Source organism: Procambarus clarkii, chromosome 40 (genome assembly GCF_040958095.1).
Source record: "Procambarus clarkii isolate CNS0578487 chromosome 40, FALCON_Pclarkii_2.0, whole genome shotgun sequence".
NCBI lineage: Eukaryota > Metazoa > Arthropoda > Malacostraca > Decapoda > Cambaridae > Procambarus > Procambarus clarkii.
Genome location: NC_091189.1, coordinates 31,432,459 through 31,456,616, shown reverse-complemented (window position 1 = coordinate 31,456,616; position 24,158 = coordinate 31,432,459). Strand labels below are relative to the sequence as shown.

Genomic DNA, 24,158 nt, shown 5'->3' with positions numbered 1-24,158 from the left:
TGACGCACCAGTGTTGGGGCTGGAGGGTGCAGGGGGAACCTGACGAACCGGTGTTGGGGCTGGAGGGTGCAGGGGGGGGGGGACCTGACGCACCAGTGTTGGGACTGGAGGGTGCAGGGGGAACCTGACGAACCGGTGTTGGGGCTGGAGGGTGCAGGGGGGACCTGACGCACCAGTGTTGGGGCTGGAGGGTGCAGGGGGACCGGACGCACCAGTGTTGGGGCTGGAGGGTGCAGGGGGGGCCTGACGCACCAGTGTTGGGGCTGGAGGGTGCAGGGGGACCGGACGCACCAGTGTTGGGGCTGGAGGGTGCAGGGGGGACCTGACGCACCAGTGTTGGGGCTGGAGGGTGCAGGGGGGTACCTGACGCACCAGTGTTGGGGCTGGAGGGTGCAGGGTGGGCCTGACGCACCAGTGTTGGGGCTTGGGGGAGCAGGAGGGTACCTGACTCACCAGTGTTGGGGCTGGAGGGTGCAGGGGGGTACCTGACGCACCAGTGTTAGGGCTGGAGGGTGCAGGGTGGGCCTGACGCACCAGTGTTGGGGCTTGGGGGAGCAGGAGGGTACCTGACTCACCAGTGTTGGGGCTGGAGGGTGCAGGGGGGACCTGACGCACCAGTGTTGGGGCTGGAGGGTGCAGGGGGACCGGACGCACCAGTGTTGGGGCTGGAGGGTGCAGGGGGACCGGACGCACCAGTGTTGGGGCTGGAGAGTGCAGGGGGGACCTGACGCACCAGTGTTGGGGCTGGAGGGTGCAGGGGGGGGACCTGACGCACCAGTGTTGGGGCTGGAGGGTGCAGGGGGGACCTGACGCACCAGTGTTGGCTGGAGGGTGCAGGGGGGGGGGACCGGACGCACCAGTGTTGGGGCTGGAGGGTGCAGGGGGGGGGGGACCGGACGCACCAGTGTTGGGGCTGGAGGGTGCAGGGGGGGGGGACCGGACGCACCAGTGTTGGGGCTGGAGGGTTCAGGGGGGGGGGGACCTGACGCACCAGTGGTGGGGCTGGAGGGTGCAGGGGGGGACCTGACGCACCAGTGTTGGCTGGAGGGTGCAGGGGGGGGGGGACCGGACGCACCAGTGTTGGGGCTGGAGGGTGCAGGGGGGACCTGACGCACCAGTGTTGGGGCTGGAGGGTGCAGGGGGGGACCTGACGCACCAGTGTTGGGGCTGGAGGGTGCAGGGGGGGGGGGACCTGACGCACCAGTGTTGGGGCTGGAGGGTGCAGGGGGGACCTGACGCACCAGTGTTGGGGCTGGAGGGTGCAGGGGGGGACCTGACGCACCAGTGTTGGGGCTGGAGGGTGCAGGGGGGGGACCTGACGCACCAGTGTTGGGGCTGGAGGGTGCAGGGGGGGGGACCTGACGCACCAGTGTTGGGGCTGGAGGGTGCAGGGGGGACCTGACGCACCAGTGTTGGGGCTGGGGGGAGCAGGGGGGGGGGGACCTGACGCACCAGTGTTGGGGCTGGAGGGTGCAGGGGGGGGGGACCTGACGCACCAGTGTTGGGGCTGGAGGGTGCAGGGGGGGGGGACCTGACGCACCAGTGTTGGGGCTGGAGGGTGCAGGGGGGACCTGACGCACCAGTGTTGGGGCTGGAGGGTGCAGGGGGGACCTGACGCACCAGTGTTGGGGCTGGAGGGTGCAGGGGGGACCTGACGCACCAGTGTTGGGGCTGGAGGGTGCAGGGGGGGGGACCTGACGCACCAGTGTTGGGGCTGGAGGGTGCAGGGGGGGACCTGACGCACCAGTGTTGGGGCTGGAGGGTGCAGGGGGGACCTGACGCACCAGTGTTGGGGCTGGAGGGTGCAGGGGGGACCTGACGCACCAGTGTTGGGGCTGGAGGGTGCACGGGGGGGACCTGCCGCACCAGTGTTGGGGCTGGAGGGTGCAGGGGGGACCTGACGCACCAGTGTTGGAGCTGGAGGGTGCAGGGGGGGACCTGACGCACCAGTGTTGGGGCTGGAGGGTGCACGGGGGGGACCTGACGCACCAGTGTTGGGGCTGGAGGGTGCAGGGGGGACCTGACGCACCAGTGTTGGGGCTGGAGGGTGCAGGGGGGACTTGACGCACCAGTGTTGGGGCTGGAGGGTGCAGGGGGGACCTGACGCACCAGTGTTGGGGCTGGAGGGTGCAGGGGGGGGACCTGACGCACCTCCGCCAACACCGGCGCCGACCGTCCCCAGACTCAACACAACATTCAGATCTGGACACAAAGGGGCGTCTCTCTCCAGTCGTCCCGAGTCCTCATGGACCACTGAGTACCCTCCCTTCCTTACTTCCTGCCTCCCTCCCTCCTCACCCTGCCTCCCTCCCAGCCCTCACCCTCCCACCCTCCCGCCCTCCCAGCCCTCACCCTGCCTCCCTCCCAGCCCTCACCCTGCCTCCCTCCCAGCCCTCACCCTCCCGCCCTCCCAGCCCTCACCCTGCCTCCCTCCCAGCCCTCACCCTGCCTCCCTCCATCCTCACCCTCCCTCCCTCCCTCCCAGCCCTCACCATGCCTCCCTCCCTCCCATCCCTCACCCTGCCTCCCTCCCTCCCTCCCAGCCCTCACCCTGCCTCCATCCCTCCCAGCCCTCACCCTGCCTCCCTTCCTCCCAGCCCTCACCCTGCCTCCCTCCTCACCTCGAATAAATAGGAGCTGCCTGGTATGCACCAATAGGAGCTGCCTCGTATGGACCAATAGGAGCTGCCTGGTATGCACCAATAGGAGCTGCCTCGTATGCACCAATAGGAGCTGCCTCGTATGCACCAATAGGAGCTGCCTCGTATGCACCAATAGGAGCTGCCTCGTATGCACCAATAGGAGCTGCTTCGTATGCACCAATAGGAGCTGCCTCGTATGGACCAATAGGAGCTACCTCGTATGCACCAATAGGAGCTGCCTCGTATGCACCAATAGGAGCTGCCTCGTATGCACCAATAGGAGCTGCCTCGTATGCACCAATAGGCGCTGCCTCGTATGAACCAATAGGAGCTGTCTCGTATGCACCAATAGGAGCTGCCTCGTATGGACCAATAGGAGCTGTCTCGTATGGACCAATAGAAGCTACCTCGTATGGACCAATAGGAGCTGCCTCGTATGGACCAATAGGAGCTGCCTGGTATGGACCAATAGGAGCTGCCTCGTATGGACCAATAGGCGCTGCCTCGTATGGACCAATAGGAGCTGCCTCGTATGGACCAATAGGAGCTGCCTCGTATGGACCAATAGGAGCTGCCTCGTATGGACCAATAGGAGTTGCCTCGTATGGCCCAATAGGAGCTGCCTCGTATGGACCAATAGGAGTTGCCTCGTATGGACCAATAGGCGCTGCCTCGTATGGACCAATAGGAGCTGCCTCGTATGGACCAATAGGAGCTGCCTCGTATGGACCAATAGGAGTTGCCTCGTATGGACCAATAGGAGCTGCCTCGTATGGACCAATAGGAGCTGCCTCGTATGGACCAATAGGAGTTGCCTCGTATGGACCAATAGGAGCTGCCTCGTATGCACCAATAGGAGCTGCCTCGTATGCACCAATAGGCGCTGCCTCGTATGAACCAATAGGAGCTGCCTCGTATGGACCAATAGGAGTTGCCTCGTATGGACCAATAGGAGCTGCCTCGTATGGACCAATAGGAGCTGCCTCGTATGGACCAATAGGAGCTGCCTCGTATGGACCAATAGGAGTTGCCTCGTATGGACCAATAGGAGCTGTCTCGTATGGACCAATAGGTGCTGCCTTGTATGGACCAATAGGAGTTGCCTCGTATGGACCAATAGGAGCTACCTCGTATGGACCAATAGGAGTTGCCTCGTATGGACCAATAGGAGTTGCCTCGTATGGACCAATAGGAGTTGCCTCGTATGGACCAATAGGAGCTACCTCGTATGGACCAATAGGAGTTGCCTCGTATGGACCAATGGGTCTTCATTAGTTTCCTTTATTAATATGTTCTACGACCCCAGTTCGAGCCCTGGACACGAAGGTGCGATTGGCCATAAATTAATTTAGTTTGTTCTTTTATTGCGTTTTTTTAGCTACAGATATTTTAATTAATTAAGTTTGTTAGAATAGGAGTGTATTAATTATGTGGTGGCCAGAGACGCGCGAGCTCAGGCCCAACCTTTTTTCTCTGAAAGATATTCTCAAAGACATGTCACGCTATTGAGATTATGTATATATATATATATATATATATATATATATATATATATATATATATATATATATATATATATATATATATATATATATATATATATATATATATCACGAAAATAAACACGTGATTAAAAATGTGAGTGTCAGACCACAGAGGAAAATTGAAACAGGAATTTCCTTAAGTACTTTCGTATATTAATACATCTTCAGAAGGAGAGGTTTTACAGGTTGAGTACTGGACATAAATAGGCAGGAGAGAATGGTGGAGTGAAGTGAGGTACAATACGTGGACACTGCAGAGGGCCTATTGGCCCATCCGATGCAGCTCCCATTCATAACCACACACAGGCCCACACATACATAATCATAGCATAAGATAGTAAATATTTACAATGAATTAGTGAGACAAATGTGTTCCAATGATCCTACTCAAATCGCCCTTTAATTGATCTATTAAAAATGGATCTAAGTTATATAAACCACTGCTAATGTTCAAATTACTTTCATTTGTGATCTGTATCAAAGCAGATTCAATTATGTTTCTGTTATAGGTGCTTTTACAATTTGGTATTGAAGAAGTCATCTCCCAATCAATTTGGTGAACATCTTCTGACAGATAAACAAACAAAGCATTAGACAATTGGCCATGTCTTACAGAGTATTTATGTTGTGAAATTTTACATTTCAAATCTTTAGATGTTTGCCCAACATAGAACTTGTTACAGTCTTTACAAGGTATTTTATAAATGACACAATTATCACTACGAGGGCTGTTCCTAACTAATAGCTTACCAACAGTATTTTCGTAGCTAAACAATACATGTATATTAAAAAGTTTCAAGGCCTTGACAATATTCTCAAACCCAGAGAAATATGGTAAACAAAACACATTCTTTGGGCGAATTCTTTCACTGCATATATTATTATAATATGTACGACGTGCTATGCTACGGCAAACTTCCAAAAAACTCAGTGGGTAACAAAGCTTATGTTAAGCTTATGTCCGGTCGTGATGGTCAAGCAGATTAAGGCATCCTGTACATACCAGTTGCATTGCTCCTGGCAGTATGGGTTCCAGTCACTTCTGGGGTGTGAGTTTTCAGTTGCATATAGTCCTGGGGACCATTCAGGCTTGTTCGCATTTGTGTTCCTCTCTTGTGCCCCAAAGAATGAGGTGATTTGATAAAATGCAATGCCCAAGATTACCATTCGATTGCCGGCGGGAAAGTGGTTCAAATAGCTTCGGCTATCCCTTCCTTATGCGCGGTCGTGATAGTCAAGCGGATTAAGGCATCCTGTACATATCAGTTGCGTTGCTCCTGGGAGTATGGGTTCGAGTCACTTCTAGGGTGTGAGTTTTCAGTTGCATATAGTCCTGGGGACCATTCAGGCTTGTTCGCATATATATATATATATATATATATATATATATATATATATATATATATATATATATATATATATATATATATATATATATATATATATATATATATATATATATATATATATATGTCGTACCTAGTAGCCAGAACGCACTTCTCGGCCTACTATGCAAGGCCCAATTTGCCTAATAAGCCAAGTTTTCCTGAATTATTATATTTTCTCAATTTCTTTTCTTATGAGATGATAAAGCTACCCATTTCATTATGTATGAGGTCAATATTTTTTAATTGGAGTTAAAATTAACGTAGATATATGACCAAACCTAACCAACCCTACCTAACCTAACCTAACCTATCTCTATAGGTTAGGTTAGGTTCGGTAGCCGAAAAAGTTAGGTTAGGTTAGGTTAGGTAGGTTAGGTAGTCGAAAAACAATTAATTCATGAAAACTTGGCTTACTAGGCAAATTGGGCCTTGCATAGTAGGCTGAGAAGTGCGTTCTGGCTACTAGGTACGACATATATATATATATATATATATATATATATATATATATATATATATATATATATATATATATATATATATATATATATATATATATATATATATATGTCGTACCTAGTAGCCAGAACGCACTTCTCAGCCAACTATGCAAGGCCCGATTTGCCTAATGAGCCAAGTTTTCATGAATTATTTGTTTTTCGACTACCTAACCTACCTAACCTAACCTAACCTAACTTTTTCGGCTACCTAACCTAACCTAACCTACAAAGATAGGTTAGGTTAGGTAGGGTTGGTTAGGTTCGGTCAAATATCTACGTTAATTTTAACTTCAATAAAAAAAATTGACCTCATACATAATGAAATGGGTAGCTTTATCATTTCATAAGAAAAAAATTAGAGAAAATATATTAATTCAGGATAACTTGGCTTATTAGGCAAATAGGGCCTTGCATAGTAGGCCAAGAAGTGCGTTCTGGCTACTAGGTACGACATATATACATATATATATATATATATATATATATATATATATATATATATATATATATATATATATATATATATATATATATATATGTCGTACCTAGTAGCCAGAACGCACTTCTATGCCTACTATGCAAGGCCCGATTTGCCTAATAAGCCAAGTTTTCCTAAAATATTATATTTTCTCTAATTTTTTTCTTACGAAATGATAAAGCTACCCATTTCATTATGTATGAGGCCAATTTTTTTTATTGGAGTTAAAATTAACGTAGATATATGACCGAACCTAACCAACCCTACCTAACCTAACCTAACCTATCTTTATAGGTTAGGTTAGGTTAGGTAGCCGAAAAAGTTAGGTTAGGTTAGGTTAGGTAGGTTAGGTAGTCGAAATACAATTAATTCATGAAAACTTGGCTTATTAGGCAAATTTGGCCTTGCATAGTAGGCTGAGAAGTGCGTTCTGGCTACTAGGTACGACATATATATATATATATATATATATATATATATATATATATATATATATATGTCGTACCTAATAGCCAGAACGCACTTCTCAGCCTACTATTCAAGGCCCGATTTGCCTAATAAGCCAAGTTTTCATGAATTAATGTTTTTTCGTCTACCTAACCTACCTAACCTAACCTAACCTAGCTTTTTTTGGCTACCTAACCTAACCTTACCTATAAATATAGGTTAGGTTAGGTTAGGTAGGGTTGGTTAGGTTCGGTCATATATCTACGTTAATTTTAACTCCAATAAAAAAAATTGACCTCATACATAGAGAAAAGGGTTGCTTTATCATTTCATAAGAAAAAAATTATAGTAAATATATTAATTCAGGAAAACTTGGCTTATTAGGCAAATCGGGCCTTGAATAGTAGGCTGAGAAGTGAGTTCTGGCTACTAGGTACGACATATATATATATATATATATATATATATATATATATATATATATGTATATATGTCGTACCTAGTAGCCAGAACGCACTTCTCAGCCTACTATTCAAGGCCCGATTTGCCTAATAAGCCAAGTTTTCCTGAATTAATATATTTACTATATTTTTTTTCTTATGAAATGATAAAGCTACCCTTTTCTCTATGTATGAGGTCAATTTTTTTTTATTGGAGTTAAAATTAACGTAGATATATGACCGAACCTAACCAACCCTACCTAACCTAACCTAACCTATATTTATAGGTAAGGTTAGGTTAGGTAGCCAAAAAAAGCTAGGTTAGGTTAGGTTAGGTAGGTTAGGTAGACGAAAAAACATTAATTCATGAAAACTTGGCTTATTAGGCAAATCGGGCCTTGAATAGTAGGCTGAGAATTGCGTTCTGGCTATTAGGTACGACATATATATATATATATATATATATATATATATATATATATATATATATATATATATATATATATATATATATATATATATATATATATATATATATATATATATATATGTCGTACCTAGTAGCCAGAACGCACTTCTCAGCCTACTATGCAAGGCCCGATTTGCCTAATAAGCCAAGTTTTCCTGAATTAATATATTTTCTCTATTTTTTTTCTTATGAAATGATAAAGCTACCCATTTCATTATGTTTGAGGTCAATTTTTTTTGTATTGGAGTTAAAATTAACGTAGATATACGACCGAACCTAACCAACCCTACCTAACCTAACCTAACCTAACCTATCTCTATAGGTTAGGTTAGGTTAGGTAGCAGAAAAAGTTAGGTTAGGTTAGGTTAGGTAGTCGAAAAACAATTAATTCATGAAAACTTGGCTTATTAGGCAAATCGGGCCTTGCATAGTAGGCTGAGAAGTGCGTTCTGGCTACTAGGTACGACATATACATATATATACATATATGACTGAAAACTCACCCCAGAAGTGACTCGAACCCATACTCCCAGGAGCAACGCAACTGATAAATACAGGACGCCTTAATCCGCTTGACCATCACAACCGGACAAAAGGAAGTGATAGCCGAAGCTATATGAACCACTTCCCCGCCGGCACTCGGATGGTAATCTTGGGCATAGCATTTTATCAAATCAACTCATTCTTTGGGGCACACGTGAGGAACACAAATGTGAACAAGCCTGAATGGTCCCCAGGACTATATGCAACTGAAAACTCACACCCCAGAAGTGACTCGAACCAATACTCCCAGGAGCAACGAGTCACTTCTGGGGTGTGAGTTTTCAGTCGCATATAGTCCTGGGGACCATTCAGGCTTGTTCGCATTTGTGTTCCTCACGTGTGCCCCAAAGAATGAGGTGATTTGATAAAATGCTATGTCCAAGATTACCATCCGAGTGCCGGTGGGGAAGTGGTTCATATAGCTTCGGCTATCACTTCCTTTTGTCCGGTCATGATAGTCAAGCAGATTAAGGCGTCCTGTAGTTACCAGTTGCGTTGCTCCTGGGAGTATGGGTTCGAGTCACTTCTGGGGTGTGAGTTTTCAGTCGCATATAGTCCTGGGGACCATTCAGGCTTGTTCGCATATATATATATATATATATATATATATAGTAGGCTATATATATATATATATATATATATATATATATATATATATATATATATATATATATATATATATATGTCGTACCTAGTAGCCAGAACGCACTTCTATGCCTACTATGCAAGGCCCGATTTGCCTAATAAGCCAAGTTTTCATGAATTAATGTTTTTTCGACTACCTAACCTACCTAACCTAACCTAACCTAACTTTTTCTGCTACCAAACCTAACCTAACCTATAAAGATAGGTTAGGTTAGGTTAGGTAAGGTTGGTTAGGTTCGGTCATATATCTACGTTAATTTTAACTCCAATAAAAAAAAAATTACCTCATACATAATGAAATGGGTAACTTTATCATTTCATAAGAAAAAAATTAGAAAAAATATATTAATTCAGGAAAACTTGGCTTATTAGGCAAATCGGGCCTTGAATAGTAGGCTGAGAAGTGCGTTCTGGCTACTAGGTACGACATATATATATATATATATATATATATATATATATATATATATATATATATATATATATATATATATATATATATATATATATATATTAGTATATTTTGGTAGCAGTCTTTCCTGAAGACATATATTATTAAATATGACCGAAAAAGTAAGATTAATAATTCTAACACGAATTTTCTCAATCTTTCGTACATTTCGTTTCACTGTTGGAGGTAAATCAAAAATCAATTCTCCAAAATTCATTTTTATTTCTAGTCTGACGCGACACGAGCGCGTTTCGTAAAACTTATTACATTTTCAAAGACTTTAGTTCACAAATACACAACTGAATATAACTTACGCATCTCCGATTTTATATCTACATTTGAGTGAGGTGGAAGGGGTGATGTGGCATTAACACAAGACAGAACAAGATGTGGTATTAATAGGGTATTAATTTCATCAACACAAGACAGAACAAGAGTATTAATAGGGTATTAATTTCATCAACACAAGACAGAACACGAAACAATGGATATTGAATAGAAGTGTTTGTAGAAAGCCTATTGGTCCATATTTCTTGATGCTTCTATATTGGAGCGGAGTCTTGAGGTGGGTAGAATATAGTTGTGCAATAATTGGCTGTTGATTGTTGGTGTTGACTTCTTGATATGTAGTGCCTCGCAAACGTCAAGCCGCCTGCTATCGCTGTATCTATCGATGATTTCTGTGTTGTTTACTAGGATTTCTCTGACGATGGTTTGGTTGTGGGAAGAGATAATATGTTCCTTAATGGAGCCCTGTTGCTTATGCATCGTTAAACGCCTAGAAAGAGATGTTGTTGTCTTGCCTATATACTGGTTTTTTTGGAGCTTACAGTCCCCAAGAGGGCATTTGAAGGCATAGACGACGTTAGTCTCTTTTAAAGCGTTCTGTTTTGTGTCTGGAGAGTTTCTCATGAGTAGGCTGGCCGTTTTTCTGGTTTTATAGTAAATCGTCAGTTGTATCCTCTGATTTTTGTCTGTAGGGATAACGTTTCTATTAACAATATCTTTCAGGACCCTTTCCTCCGTTTTATGAGCTGTGGAAAAGAAGTTCCTGTAAAATAGTCTAATAGGGGGTATAGGTGTTGTGTTAGTTGTCTCTTCAGAGGTTGCATGGCTTTTCACTTTCCTTCTTATGATGTCTTCGACGAAACCATTGGAGAAGCCGTTATTGACTAGGACCTGCCTTACCCTACAGAGTTCTTCGTCGACTTGCTTCCATTCTGAGCTGTGACTGAGAGCACGGTCGACATAAGCGTTAACAACACTCCTCTTGTACCTGTCTGGGCAGTCACTGTTGGCATTTAGGCACATTCCTATGTTTGTTCTGTTATGCACATTCTACACTAAGGAAACAAACATAGGAATGTGCCTAAATACAGTATGGGGCTACACAGTATTGGGCTACACAGTATTGGGCTACACAGTATTGGGCTACACAGTATGGGGCTACACAGTATTGGGGTACACAGTATTGGGCTACACAGTATGGGGCTACACAGTATGGGGCTACACAGTATGGGGCTACACAGTATTGGGCAACACAGTATTGGGCTACACAGTATGGGGCTACACAGTATGGGGCTACACAGTATTGGGCTACACAGTATTGGGCTACACAGTATGGGGCTACACAGTATTGGGCTACACAGTATGGGGCTACACAGTATTGGGGTACACAGTATTGGGCTACACAGTATGGGGCTACACAGTATGGGGCTACACAGTATTGGGGTACACAGTATTGGGCTACACAGTATGGGGCTACACAGTATGGGGCTACACAGTATGGGGTTACACAGTATTGGGCTACACAGTATTGGGCTACACAGTATGGGGCTACACAGTATGGGGCTACACAGTATTGGGCTACACAGTATTGGGCTACACAGTATTGGGCTACACAGTATTGGGCTACACAGTATTGGGCTACACAGTATTGAGCTACACAGTATTGGGCTACACAGTATTGGGCTACACAGTATTGGGCTACACAGTATGGGGCTACACAGTATTGGGCTACACAGTATGGGGCTACACAGTATTGGGCTACACAGTATTGGGCTACACAGTATTGGGCTACACAGTATGGGGCTACACAGTATTGGGCTACACAGTATTGGGCTACACAGTATTGGGCTACACAGTATTGGGCTACACAGTATGGGGCTACACAGTATTGGGCTACACAGTATTGGGCTACACAGTATGGGGCTACACAGTATGGGGCTACACAGTATGGGGCTACACAGTATTGGGCCACACAGTATGGGGCTACACAGTATGGGGCTACACAGTATTGGGCTACACAGTATTGGGCTACACAGTATTGGGCTACACAGTATTGGGCTACACAGTATTGAGCTACACAGTATTGGGCTACACAGTATTGGGCTACACAGTATTGGGCTACACAGTATGGGGCTACACAGTATTGGGCTACACAGTATTGGGGTACACAGTATTGGGCTACACAGTATTGGGCTACACAGTATGGGGCTACACAGTATTGGGCTACACAGTATTGGGCTACACAGTATGGGGCTACACAGTATGGGGCTACACAGTATTGGGCTACACAGTATGGGGCTACACAGTATTGGGCTACATAGTATTGGGCTACACAGTATTGGGCTACACAGTATGGGGCTACACAGTATTGGGCTACACAGTATGGGGCTACACAGTATGGGGCTACACAGTATTGGGCTACACAGTATGGGGCTACACAGTATGGGGCTACACAGTATTGGGCTACACAGTATTGGGGTACACAGTATTGGGCTACACAGTATGGGGCTACACAGTATTGGGCTACACAGTATTGGGCTACACAGTATGGGGCTACACAGTATGGGGCTACACAGTATTGGGCTACACAGTATTGGGCTACACAGTATGGGGCTACACAGTATTGGGCTACACAGTATTGGGCTACACAGTATTGGGCTACACAGTATGGGGCTACACAGTACTGGGCTACACAGTATGGGGCTACACAGTATGGGGCTACACAGTATTGGGCTACACAGTATTGGGCTACACAGTATTGGGCTACACAGTATTGGGCTACACAGTACTGGGCTACACAGTATTGGGCTACACAGTATTGGGCTACACAGTATTGGGCTACACAGTATTGGGCTACACAGTATTGGGCTACACAGTATTGGGCTACACAGTATTGGGCTACACAGTATGGGGCTACACAGTATGGGGCTACACAGTATTGGGCTACACAGTATTGGGCTACACAGTATTGGGCTACACCGTATTGGGCTACACAGTATTGGGCTACACAGTATGGGGCTACACAGTATTGGGCTACACAGTATTGGGCTACACAGTATTGGGCTACACCGTATTGGGCTACACAGTATTGGGCTACACAGTATGGGGCTACACAGTATTGGGCTACACAGTATTGGGCTACACAGTATGGGGCTACACAGTATTAGGCTACACAGTATGGGGATACACAGGGAGCAGGTAAAAGACATTTCGTTTCACTTTTACCCAATTTTCCGCTTGCTTGGGATTTCCGAAAAAATGACATGTTAATCATAGTGCGGAGATTAACCAAGCCAGTCTTGGCGAAAACTGCCGGACTATTTCCGGCGGTGAGTATGATCGCCTAAGTGTCTTTGCAGGGTTGAGCAACAGCTCCTCAACCCTGGTTTTAACAGCTGTTGATTGCTGTAGCTGGGATTCCCGACTTTAATTATTTTTAAATCTACTTTTGAAACTATCTATTGTTAGCTGCTTCAACTATCTCTCCTTCAAGTTGGTTCCTTTTCTTCACCTTATCTTGAGATTATCTTGAGATGATTTCGGGGCTTAGCGTCCCCGCGGCCCGGTCCTCGACCAGGTCTCCTTCCCCAAGTTATCTTATATATCCAGTTCTCGTCATGTGACAGGCGCTACATGTCACTTGGTGTTACCTGAGATAAAGCGTGCGACACAGGCGACTTACTGAACACTTCGTGCGTCAGTATTACCGTGCTGTTAAATGTGATAACTCACCGTGTTTCTGACGCTGTGATTTATAGCGTTAAAATTACAATGTGTTAAGTGTGAGGACAGGTTGGATGACGTTATCCTATTACTGTGAGCCTTTCACTGTAATTACCTAAGTGTAGTTACAGGATGAGAGCTACGCTCGTGGTGTCCCGTCTTCCCAGCACTCTTTGTCATATAACGCTTTGAAACTACTGACGGTCTTGGCCTCCACCACCTTCTCACCTAACTTGTTCCAACCGTCTACCACTCTGTTTGCGAAAGTGAATTTTCTTATATTTCTTCGGCATCTGTGTTTAGCTAGCTTATATCTATGACCTCTTGTTCTTAAAGTTCCAGGTCTCAGGAAATCTTCCCTGTCGATTTTATCAATTCCTGTTACTATTTTGTATGTAGTGATCATATCACCTCTTTTTTCTTCTGTCTTCTAGTTTTGGCATATTTAATGCCTCTAACCTCTCCTCGTAGCTCTTGCCCTTCAGTTCCGGGAGCCACTTAGTAGCATGTCTTTGCACCTTTTCCAGTTTGTTGATGTGCTTCTTAAGATATGGGCACCACACAACTGCTGCATATTCTAGCTTTGGCCTAACAAAAGTTGTGAACAATTTCTTTAGTATATCGCCATCCATGTATTTAAAAGCAATTCTGAAGTTAGAAAGCGTGACATAGGCTCCTCGCACAATATTCTTTATGTGGTCCTCAGGTGATAGTTTTCTGTCTAGAACCACCCCTAGATCTCTTTCTTTATCAGAATTCTTTAAAGATTTCTCACATAATATATAGGTTGTGTGGGGTCTATGTTCTCCTATTCCACATTCCATAACATGGCATTTATTAACATTAAATTCCATTTGCCAAGTGGTGCTCCATATACTTATTTTGTCCAGGTCATCTTGAAGGGCATGACAATCATCTAAGTTTCTTATCCTTCCTATTATCTTAGCATCATCAGCAAACATGTTCATATAATTCTGTATACCAACTGGTAGATCATTTATGTAGACAATAAACATCACTGGTGCAAGAACTGAACCCTGTGGTACTCCACTTGTGACATTTCTCCAGTCCGATACATTGTCTCTGATCACTGCCCTCATTTTTCTATCAGTCAGAAAATTTTTCATCCATGTTAGAAGCTTACCTGTCACCCCTCCAATGTTTTCCAGTTTCCAGAACAACCTCTTATGTGGAACTCTGTCGAAAGCCTTTTTTAGGTCCAGATAGATGCAGTCAACCCAACCATCTCTTTCCTGTAATATCTCTGTTGCTCGATGATAGAAACTGAGTAAATTCGATACACAGGATCTTCCAGATCGAAAACCATACTGTCTGTCTGATATTATATCATTTCTCTCCAGGTGTTCTACCCATTTAGTTTTAATTAATTTTTCCAATATTTTGACTATTACACTTGTCAATGATACAGGTCTATAATTAAGGGGGGTCTTCCCTGCTTCCACTTTTGTAGATTGGAACTATGTTAGCCTTTTTCCACACATCAGCTACAACTCCTGTAAACAGGGATGCCTGAAAAATCAGTTGAAGAGGAATGCTGAGCTCAGGTGCACATTCTCTCAGAACCTATGGTGAAACTCCATCTGAACCAACTAGACCAACTCCATCTGGTGTGTGTGTGTGTAGTCACCTAGTTGAGTTTTGCGGGGGTTGAGCTTTGCTCTTTCGGCCCGCCTCTCAACCAACTGTTTACTAACTACTTTTTTTTTCCACACCACACACACACACACACCAGGAAGCAGCCCGTGACAGTTGACTAACTCCCAGGTACCTATTTACTGCTAGGTAACAGGGGCATTCAGGGTGAAAGAAACTTTGCCCATTTGTTTCTGCCTCGTGCAGGAATCGAACCCGCGCCACAGAATTACGAGTCCTGCGCGCTATCCACCAGGCTACGAGGCACACACACACACACACACACACACACACACACATACACCCACACACACACAGGGCCCCACACAAGGCCCTGTGTGTGTGTGTGTGTGTGTACTCACGAAGTTATTGTTATTGTCCTGCCCTTGTGTGCTTGCTTTGGTTGAGCTTCAGCTCTTGTATCCTGTTCATGAACATACAGACAAGTGAGCCCTGTGGTCATAATATTAAGACTTGAAAGTGTTTGTACTCCATCACTCCACTTCATAAAGTAATCCATTTATTCCTTTCTGTATCACATGAAAGATATCAAAATATCTCTGTGGCACAGCCAGACTCTTAGTTTACTACTGTGTCTCATTGTTATTGTGTCAACAATACTAAATTGTCTCTTTTGATCTGTCCTGTCTATTCTCACGATATAGATGATTGCTGTCTTTGCGTTAACCCCTGCAGTGCGCACCTGTTTTGGGCAAAACCTTCATAGTACAATTGTTAAGGACATATTTTTGTTATTTTTATAAATGTTCTGGTAAAGTTAATGGCAAAATATTTCTAAAATGCCTACCTGGAAACTGTTAGCCCCCAATGCTCTCAATATAATAGGCAGAACGTCATTGTATCTTACAAAGAACCTAGCAATACAAAAAACAACTTGGTTTCATAATAGTTCACATAATTTTTATGCACAGCCAGAGCGATCCTGACTACCAACACCAAAATCATCAACAGATATAGTGATGATAGATCATACAACAGGGCACCTCACACCGAACACTCGTCCAGTTAGCAACAACCATCTCATCAACAGGTACGTTGATGAGATGGTTCTTCCTTCTACGTCACTCAAATTCAAATTCAAAATTCAAATTCAAACTCAACTACCACAGCACGAGTCACACAACTTTCACTCAAATAAAAATCAGAAAAATGTTTGATACAAAGAGAGGAGTTTAAAATAATTTTAAGAATAAAGGTTGGGGGTCTCGTAGCAGAAAAAGAAAGAAGATTTAAAAGCGCAGGAAGGCGGGGAGGGATGGAGGAGGTGGCCGGCCTCAGCCCCGGATGCCGCTCAAGGTAAACACTTGAAAGGAAATCATAGAGGAAAGAATCAGTGGGAAAAGCATAAGGGCTGGCTGCGGGAAGGTTGGCTATAATAACGTGGACGAAGAAGAAGAAGAAGAAGAAGAAGAAGATGATGATGATGATGATGATGATGATGATGATGATGATGAAGACGAAGAAGAAGATAATTACGATGAAGAAGAAGATGCATGAAGAATCGGTGATGTTGAAAGGGAGAGGGACAAAGGTGGACCTGAGCCCAGGGCGGCAGTGATGGTGTTGGTGAAGCCCAGGGTGGCAGTGATGGTGTTGGTGAAGCCCAGGGTGGCAGTGATGGTGTTGGTGAAGCCTAGGGCGGCAGTGATGGTGTTGGTGAAGCCCAGGGTGGCAGTGATGGTGTTGGTGAAGCCCAGGGCGGCAGTGATGGTGTTGGTGAAGCCCAGGGTGGCAGTGATGGTGTTGGTGAAGCCCAGGGTGGCAGTGATGGTGTTGGTGAAGCCCAGGGCGGCAGTGATGGTGTTGGTGAAGCCCAGGGTGGCAGTGATGGTGTTGGTGAAGCCCAGGGCAGCAGTGATGGTGTTGGTGAAGCCCAGGGTGGCAGTGACGGTGTTGATGAAGCCCAGGGTGGCAGTGATGGTGTTGGTGAAGCCCAGGGCGGCAGTGATGGTGTTGGTGAAGCCCAGGGCGGCAGTGATGGTGTTGGTGAAGCCCAGGGTGGCAGTGATGGTGTTGGTGAAGCCCAGGGTGGCAGTGATGGTGTTGGTGAAGCCCAGGGTGGCAGTGATGGTGTTGGTGAAGCCCAGGGTGGCAGTGACGGTGTTGGTGAAGCCCAGGGCGGCAGTGATGGTGTTGGTGAAGCCCAGGGTGGCAGTGACGGTGTTGGTGAAGCCCAGGGCGGCAGTGATGGTGTTGGTGAAGCCCAGGGTGGCAGTGATGGTGTTGGTGAAGCCCAGGGTGGCAGTGATGGTGTTGGTGAAGCCCAGGGTGGCAGTGGCGGTGTTGGTGAAGCCCAGGGCGGCAGTGATGGTGTTGGTGAAGCCCAGGGTGGCAGTGATGGTGTTGGTGAAGCCCAGGGTGGCAGTGATGGTGTTGGTGAAGCCCAGGGTGGCAGTGACGGTGTTGGTGAAGCCCAGGGCGGCAGTGATGGTGTTGGTGAAGCCCAGGGTGGCAGTGATGGTGTTGGTGAAGCCCAGGGTGGCAGTGATGGTGTTGGTGAAGCCCAGGGTGGCAGTGATGGTGTTGGTGAAGCCCAGGGTGGCAGTGACGGTGTTGGTGAAGCCCAGGGCGGCAGTGACGGTGTTGGTGAAGCCCAGGGCGGCAGTGATGGTGTTGGTGAAGCCCAGGGTGGCAGTGATGGTGTTGGTGAAGCCCAGGGTGGCAGTGATGGTGTTGGTGAAGCCCAGGGTGGCAGTGACGGTGTTGGTGAAGCCCAGGGCGGCAGTGATGGTGTTGGTGAAGCCCAGGGTGGCAGTGATGGTGTTGGTGAAGCCCAGGGTGGCAGTGTCTGTGTTGGTGAAGCCCAGGGCGGCAGTGATGGTGTTGGTGAAGCCCAGGGTGGCAGTGATGGTGTTGGTGAAGCCCAGGGTGGCAGTGACGGTGTTGGTGAAGCCCAGGGCGGCAGTGATGGTGTTGGTGAAGCCCAGGGTGGCAGTGACGGTGTTGGTGAAGCCCAGGGTGGCAGTGATGGTGTTGGTGAAGCCCAGGGTGGCAGTAACAGTGTTGGTGAAGCCCAGGGTGGCAGTGATGGTGTTGGTGAAGCCCAGGGTGGCAGTGATGGTGTTGGTGAAGCCCAGGGTGGCAGTAACAGTGTTGGTGAAGCCCAGGGTGGCAGTGATGGTGTTGGTGAAGCCCAGGGTGGCAGTAACAGTGTTGGTGAAGCCCAGGGTGGCAGTAACAGTGTTGGTGAAGCCCAGGGTGGCAGTAACAGTGTTGGTGAAGCCCAGGGTGGCAGTAACAGTGTTGGTGAAGCCCAGGGTGGCAGTGATGGTGTTGGTGAAGCCCAGGGTGGCAGTGATGGTGTTGGTGAAGCCCAGGGTGGCAGTGATGGTGTTGGTGAAGCCCAGGGTGGCAGTGACAAATGAGCATACGAAAAGTACGTGGACATTAAGTTGAATGAACTGTAATCACTCAAATGGCAAAATTTGTCTTTCACAACCCTCTCACCAGTCACCCTGCAAAGTTGAGTGACACTAGTTCAAAGCGTTTGGCCTCTTACGTTAGACAGACAAACAGACGGACTTATAGATATATCAACCCGGATAGAGAGGATCTTATTATCTTAGTACTGAGAATTTGTCACTATCTCGGCCCATGGAGAAGACACTAGCGTATGAGAGACATGTCCAAGACATTAGCGATGTCGCAAGCGGAGATGATCACCATTTAATGAAACATAGTATCATGAGTTCCACTTAAGTTTGAATACCAAAGATCACCGAAGCTTACTGAGACTACTGCTGTAATAGCTTTTTAATCCCCTCCTCCTTAGCCTAATTGCTACCTTCAAAGGTTATAAATCATAATGTAACATTTTTATTTTTTAAGCCAGACATGTATACTCTACTGTATATGCATATCCGGTAAAGTGATTTATCAAACGGATTTACTTTCATACTTCCAAGAGCATGATAACACCACTGTGTGTGTATATATATATATATATATATATATATATATATATATATATATATATATATATATATATATATATATATATATATATATATATATATATATATATATATATATTATATGCCTACATATCCAACTGTATCAAATAAAACAAAAGTATGGATCAAATAGTAAGATGAACAACAACTAGATACGTACGAGGATACAGAACACACAGAATAAAGTAGGCTTACAATTCAGAGTTTTGGACTGAAAACTGGACAATTTAGAGCAGCAGTTCTCGCAATTTGAGAATTGTAACATTTAATTGCTTTTGCGTATTAGGAGCGTTCAGTGAACCTAGTGAAGACACCCAACTCACAAAGGGCGATGTTCCTTACTCCGAGGATGTTTCAGTATAACATTAATTCATGTTCACCAATGTCGGAGTTTTACGTGTTGATAGTGTAAAAATCGCGATGTAATAAGTGTAAGGACAGGTTAATATGATCAATAGCTTCAATCAAAACCTTTAAGAAATTGTATATTACTATTGTTAACGATGCTTCATATTGTATAAAATTTACTTCGTGTAGCCTTCCAAAAAATGAATAATGCAATGAAATTATGATCATGCAAATGACTTATCGCCGTAAGGTTCAATATTACCCAGCAATACTTGGAAAAATGTAACCTAATAATAACAGCAACTGTGTAATAATCACTGTTATACAACTCAAATTACACGCTACATCACTCGCAGGATCGCCAGCGCCTGCTCAACAATGTAGCCTAAAGAAATGTATTTCTATGATTTTAAGATAAATTCAGTTGTGGTAAAACGTTAACACCAGACACACGCCTTCACTCTTACTAATATTACAGTCACACACTCACATGTATTACTCTAAACAAATACTAGATTTGAACACATTATAAACACGACTCATGCATATTTAAGCACAGGATTTAAACTTCATGTATGTGTTGTCATCATATCATTCTGGAGCTCTGTAATATTTACAACTCATTAGCAGATGATTTTAATTAAATATCTGTACAGCATAGTTTTATTCACTGAACAACACGGGTAATGCAAGAAGAGAGAACGTCTTGGATTCCCTGACAAAATCAATGTTTACACTCAAATCTCTACAAATATGCAGACATTTTATTTTAAATTTTGCAGGATACTGCATGGAATTAGACAGCGGAATCGAGAATTTAACTTGGTTATGATGGGCCACAGCTTTAAATAACCTTAAATGTCAACAGAAATCAACATTATGATGCATTCCCTTTCATTTATTTATTTTAAATTTCAACCCATTTATTTTATTGATTGATGAAGATTAAACCACCCAAGAGGTGGCAAGGGCATGAGTAGCCCGTAAATGGTAGATGTTTGGAGTGAATGTAATCCTTAGTCGAGAAAGGAAATACTGTGTGCTGAGGGCGCAATTAAAGTACAGTCTTTCTATGTGCATACTATCCCGGGGGAGGATACTGCTTGACAGTTTTCTATGAGGGTGTCCAGCTGCTGGACACCTGTTTAGACTAAAAAAGTGGCAGTGTTAATGGTTACAGGGTAGTTACTACAAGATTCAGGGACCCTTAGAGCTCTTCTAAGGCCTTGTTTGCTTCACATTCCAGGAGATATTGAAGTAGTGGATTTTCTGTGATCGTTTGCCAAAAGATGCATTCCCACTCTCTCGGTTCACTAATTTCCCAGTTGCATCTGTAACCTATCATGAGATCTTGAGGTTACCTTGAGATGATTTCGGGGCAAAGCGTCCCCGCGGCCCGGTCCTCGACCAGGCCTCCTTTTTGTTACACACATCCAGGAAGCAGCCCGTAGCAGCTGTCTAACTTCCAGGTACCTATTTACTGCTAGGTGAACAGGGGCGTCAGAGTGAAAGTCATTCTTCCCATTTGTTTCCACCTGCACCAGGGATCGAACCTAGTACCACAAGACTATGAATCCCAAGCGATGTCCACTCAGCTGTTAGGCCCCCTTACCTACCTTGTAGTCTATATACAACCGAACTGCAATTTTTCCTGTGGATTCCTTTCGAGATTTTATTTTATTGGCTGATGAAGATTAAGCCCCCACAAGAAGTGGCACGGGCATGAGTAGCCCGTAGGTGGTAAATGTTTGGAGTGAATTTTTGGTCGTGTAAAATCTTGAAATATCTCTGGGCTTTGTTTATTTTATCTTTCCTCCTGGCTTAAATACTCCCATTTTCGCCACCCTCTTTCCAATTTCGCCATCCCTCTTCCTCCAGGTTCGTTCCCCTCCTCCAACACGGTAAAATCGAATATGTCAGTGGGCCGAACTGTTCAACCTTCGCCTCATTTTGTTTGTTCTTTAGATCATGTTTACTCTTTAGTAATTTACTGACTGCCAGTAGTGACGTCACAACGCCCACACCCCGTCACCCTGTCTGTTGCTGAATGATCACCTTCTGGGAAACGTCAATCAATTTTATGTGTTTTTCATTATTGTCAACAGCAGGAATATTTTTTGTATCGATTATTAACTACCATTAAAAAGAAAAGCGGGAAAAATATTTGACATGAATTAGGCTTTGCTCCATAATAACTTTATCAAATATATTGGTGGTAATTTTTCTATATTGTTTATATATTTAATCAATGCAGTCGTGTTTCATTTAGCTCAATTATACTCTCAGTAATGTTATTTATTTATATATTTATTTATTTATTTATTTATTTATTTATTTATTTATTTATTTATTTATTTATTTATTTATAGTTCTTACATTCTTGTAAAGTTACTAGCACGCACAGCGTTTCGGGCCGGTCCTAAATCTAGATTTTTCCCTGGAATACGACGCGCCAAATCGTTTAACAACCAGGTACCTAACTACTGCTGGGTGAACAGAGGCTGCAGTTTTGGATTGGCACCCGGTCAATCCTCCTCGGCCAGGATACGAACCCAAGCCAAGGCGTTGGCGAAGCGCCGGGTGAGTGTTTCACCACTGTGCCCCGGGAACTACTTCACGCTGCTGGGGCGTTATTTCACGACATCCAATTCTTTATAGGATTTTGTGTGTTCTACTGCACAAACAACTGGGCCTCTACCCTTCAGACCGAACTATTTGCCTTGATCCTTGCACTGAAATGTGTACAAGTATCCAAACTTGATACATTAATTGTAAGTGACTCCTTATCATCCTTAATTGCTCTCAACTCTTTAAGACATAACTGTAACATGCTCGTGTCTGAAGCTAGACACAAATACAACAAAATTATTAAAGATGGTAACAGAGTCCATTTCATGTGGTCTCCATCTCATGTTGGCCTCCGAATGCATGATAGAGCTGATGAGTTAGCCAAAGAATCTGCCTTTAAAGGAGCCGTTGAGTGTAACCTTGGATTGTCAATGAGCAATCTGAGAGCAGCAGTACACCGAGAACTTCAACAAGATCTTGTAGATCTGAGGCAAAGTGAAATTGACACCAGTAATTCCATCTATCATCATACTATCATGCAAGAGGAGCCACACATCTATGGATCATCCAATAAAATCAGCAGACTTCTAGATGTTACTACTGCTCGGCTTAGACTCGGTTACAAGTATCTCTGGGAATTCTCATTATCTGCTCATGTAGACCTGACCAAATGTAAACTGTGTCAACAAAATTATTCGCACACCCTCCGTCACTATGTGATGGAGTGCGAAAAGATACGTGAATTTAGAGACAATTCTATAACAAATGTTCCAGAGATGTGTAAATATTTCATTCAAAATTATCTGCTACCAGAAATTTTAGCCAACTATCCCCAGTTTGCTAACTGTAGGTAGTAACTAAGTGATTGTAACCTATCCACCGCTGCCCACTGGATGGGGGGGGGGGCGGTGTGCAGGACAAACATATCAATTGTGACACTAGCTCTCCACATATTTCAGTTGCTTAATTTAGAAACTGTACTTGTGGTCGATCTCGAACCCATTGATGATGTGACGACTTATACTGAATTTTGTAACTAGCTCATCAAGATTGTAATTTGCTTAGCTAAATGAATTGTGGGGTTCAGTCCCTGAGCCCATTATGTGCCTCTGTAATCCACTACCGCCCACAAGATGGGTATGGGGTGCATAATAAATGAACTAAACTAAAAACTTGAGGAGTAAACGTGATGCACTTTAAGGCAAACAAAAAAAGGGCTGGATGTTATGCTTATGGAGTCAGCTGATCATTATTACGTTCGTTGTGAGGTATTTGTCTTCTTTGTTTGGTTGTCGTGGTTTGAGGTATATGTACAAATTAAATGTGGCCCAGTTTTTTGGTTGACTGGAGATATTTAGCCAATGCAGTAGCTATTTGACATTTTACATGTAATGGGAGATATCTTCCCCCTAATATATGTTCGATGTTTGAAAGGTATTTTATGGGTGAAAAGTACGTGTTTGATATTAATTCTGGCACTATGATGTAATGGGAGATCTAGACTCTTGATGTTCCACTTTGGGAGTGTTAGGGGATGGGTTGGTGGCTGAAAGTTTAGATATTTAAAGATGAAATGTTTGTTGTCACTACCAATATCTGGTCCAGAGTGAAATTAAAATTCATGTTGAAAGTGTGCTGAATTAAAACATATGTCAAGTGATACCTCATAATTGGCTCTTTAGTTGTAACATGTTGCGAGGTATGGTGGTCAAAGGAGAATGTATGGTGCAGTAGGCCTACCTTGGTTGAGTGGATAGTGGTAGACCTCGTGGGGCCGGCATGACCAAAGTTTACCTCTGAACCTGCGGGGATCCAGCGCTTCTCGTCTGTTTTCCTTTACTCTGATGGCTGCTGTCCAGGAATACTGCGTTATTCTCATCAGAGGACGGAAAACCATCTTTGTCCAAACATGTGCCATGTGCCGCCGTGTTTTTCTTGTGGTATCGTGATTTTCAGTTGGAGAGCCGCTGGGCGCCGCCTCAGCCGGCACCATGTTCCTCACAGAAAAGTCTCCCCAAAATATCTTTCATTTTCTTTAGTGAGAACATAGTTGTGTG

At 44.7% G+C, this 24,158-nt stretch overlaps 1 protein-coding gene across 1 annotated transcript; it reads right to left on the bottom strand.

Moving 5' to 3' along the window:
• Positions 1–16,704: 16,704 nt before the first annotated feature.
• Positions 16,705–24,094, bottom strand: LOC138372863 (uncharacterized). The gene is made up of 2 exons (XM_069338532.1): positions 23,942–24,094; positions 16,705–18,633 (listed from the first exon to the last, which is right to left on the bottom strand). Exons 1-2 carry the CDS (start codon positions 24,092–24,094, stop codon positions 16,705–16,707), a joined length of 2,082 nt encoding a protein of 693 aa, XP_069194633.1.
• Between the last annotated feature and the right edge of the window lie 64 nt (positions 24,095–24,158).

What these genes read in the sequence shown, in the direction of transcription:
- LOC138372863 (XM_069338532.1), bottom strand. Translation starts at nt 24,094, where the DNA reads ATGGTGCCGGCTGAGGCGGCGCCCAGCGGCTCTCCAACTGAAAATCAC. An exon ending in CCTGGACAGCAGCCATCAGA is followed by an intron (nt 18,634 to 23,941) that starts GTAAAGGAAAAC and finishes GAGTGATTACAG; the next exon opens with TTCATTCAACTTAATGTCCA.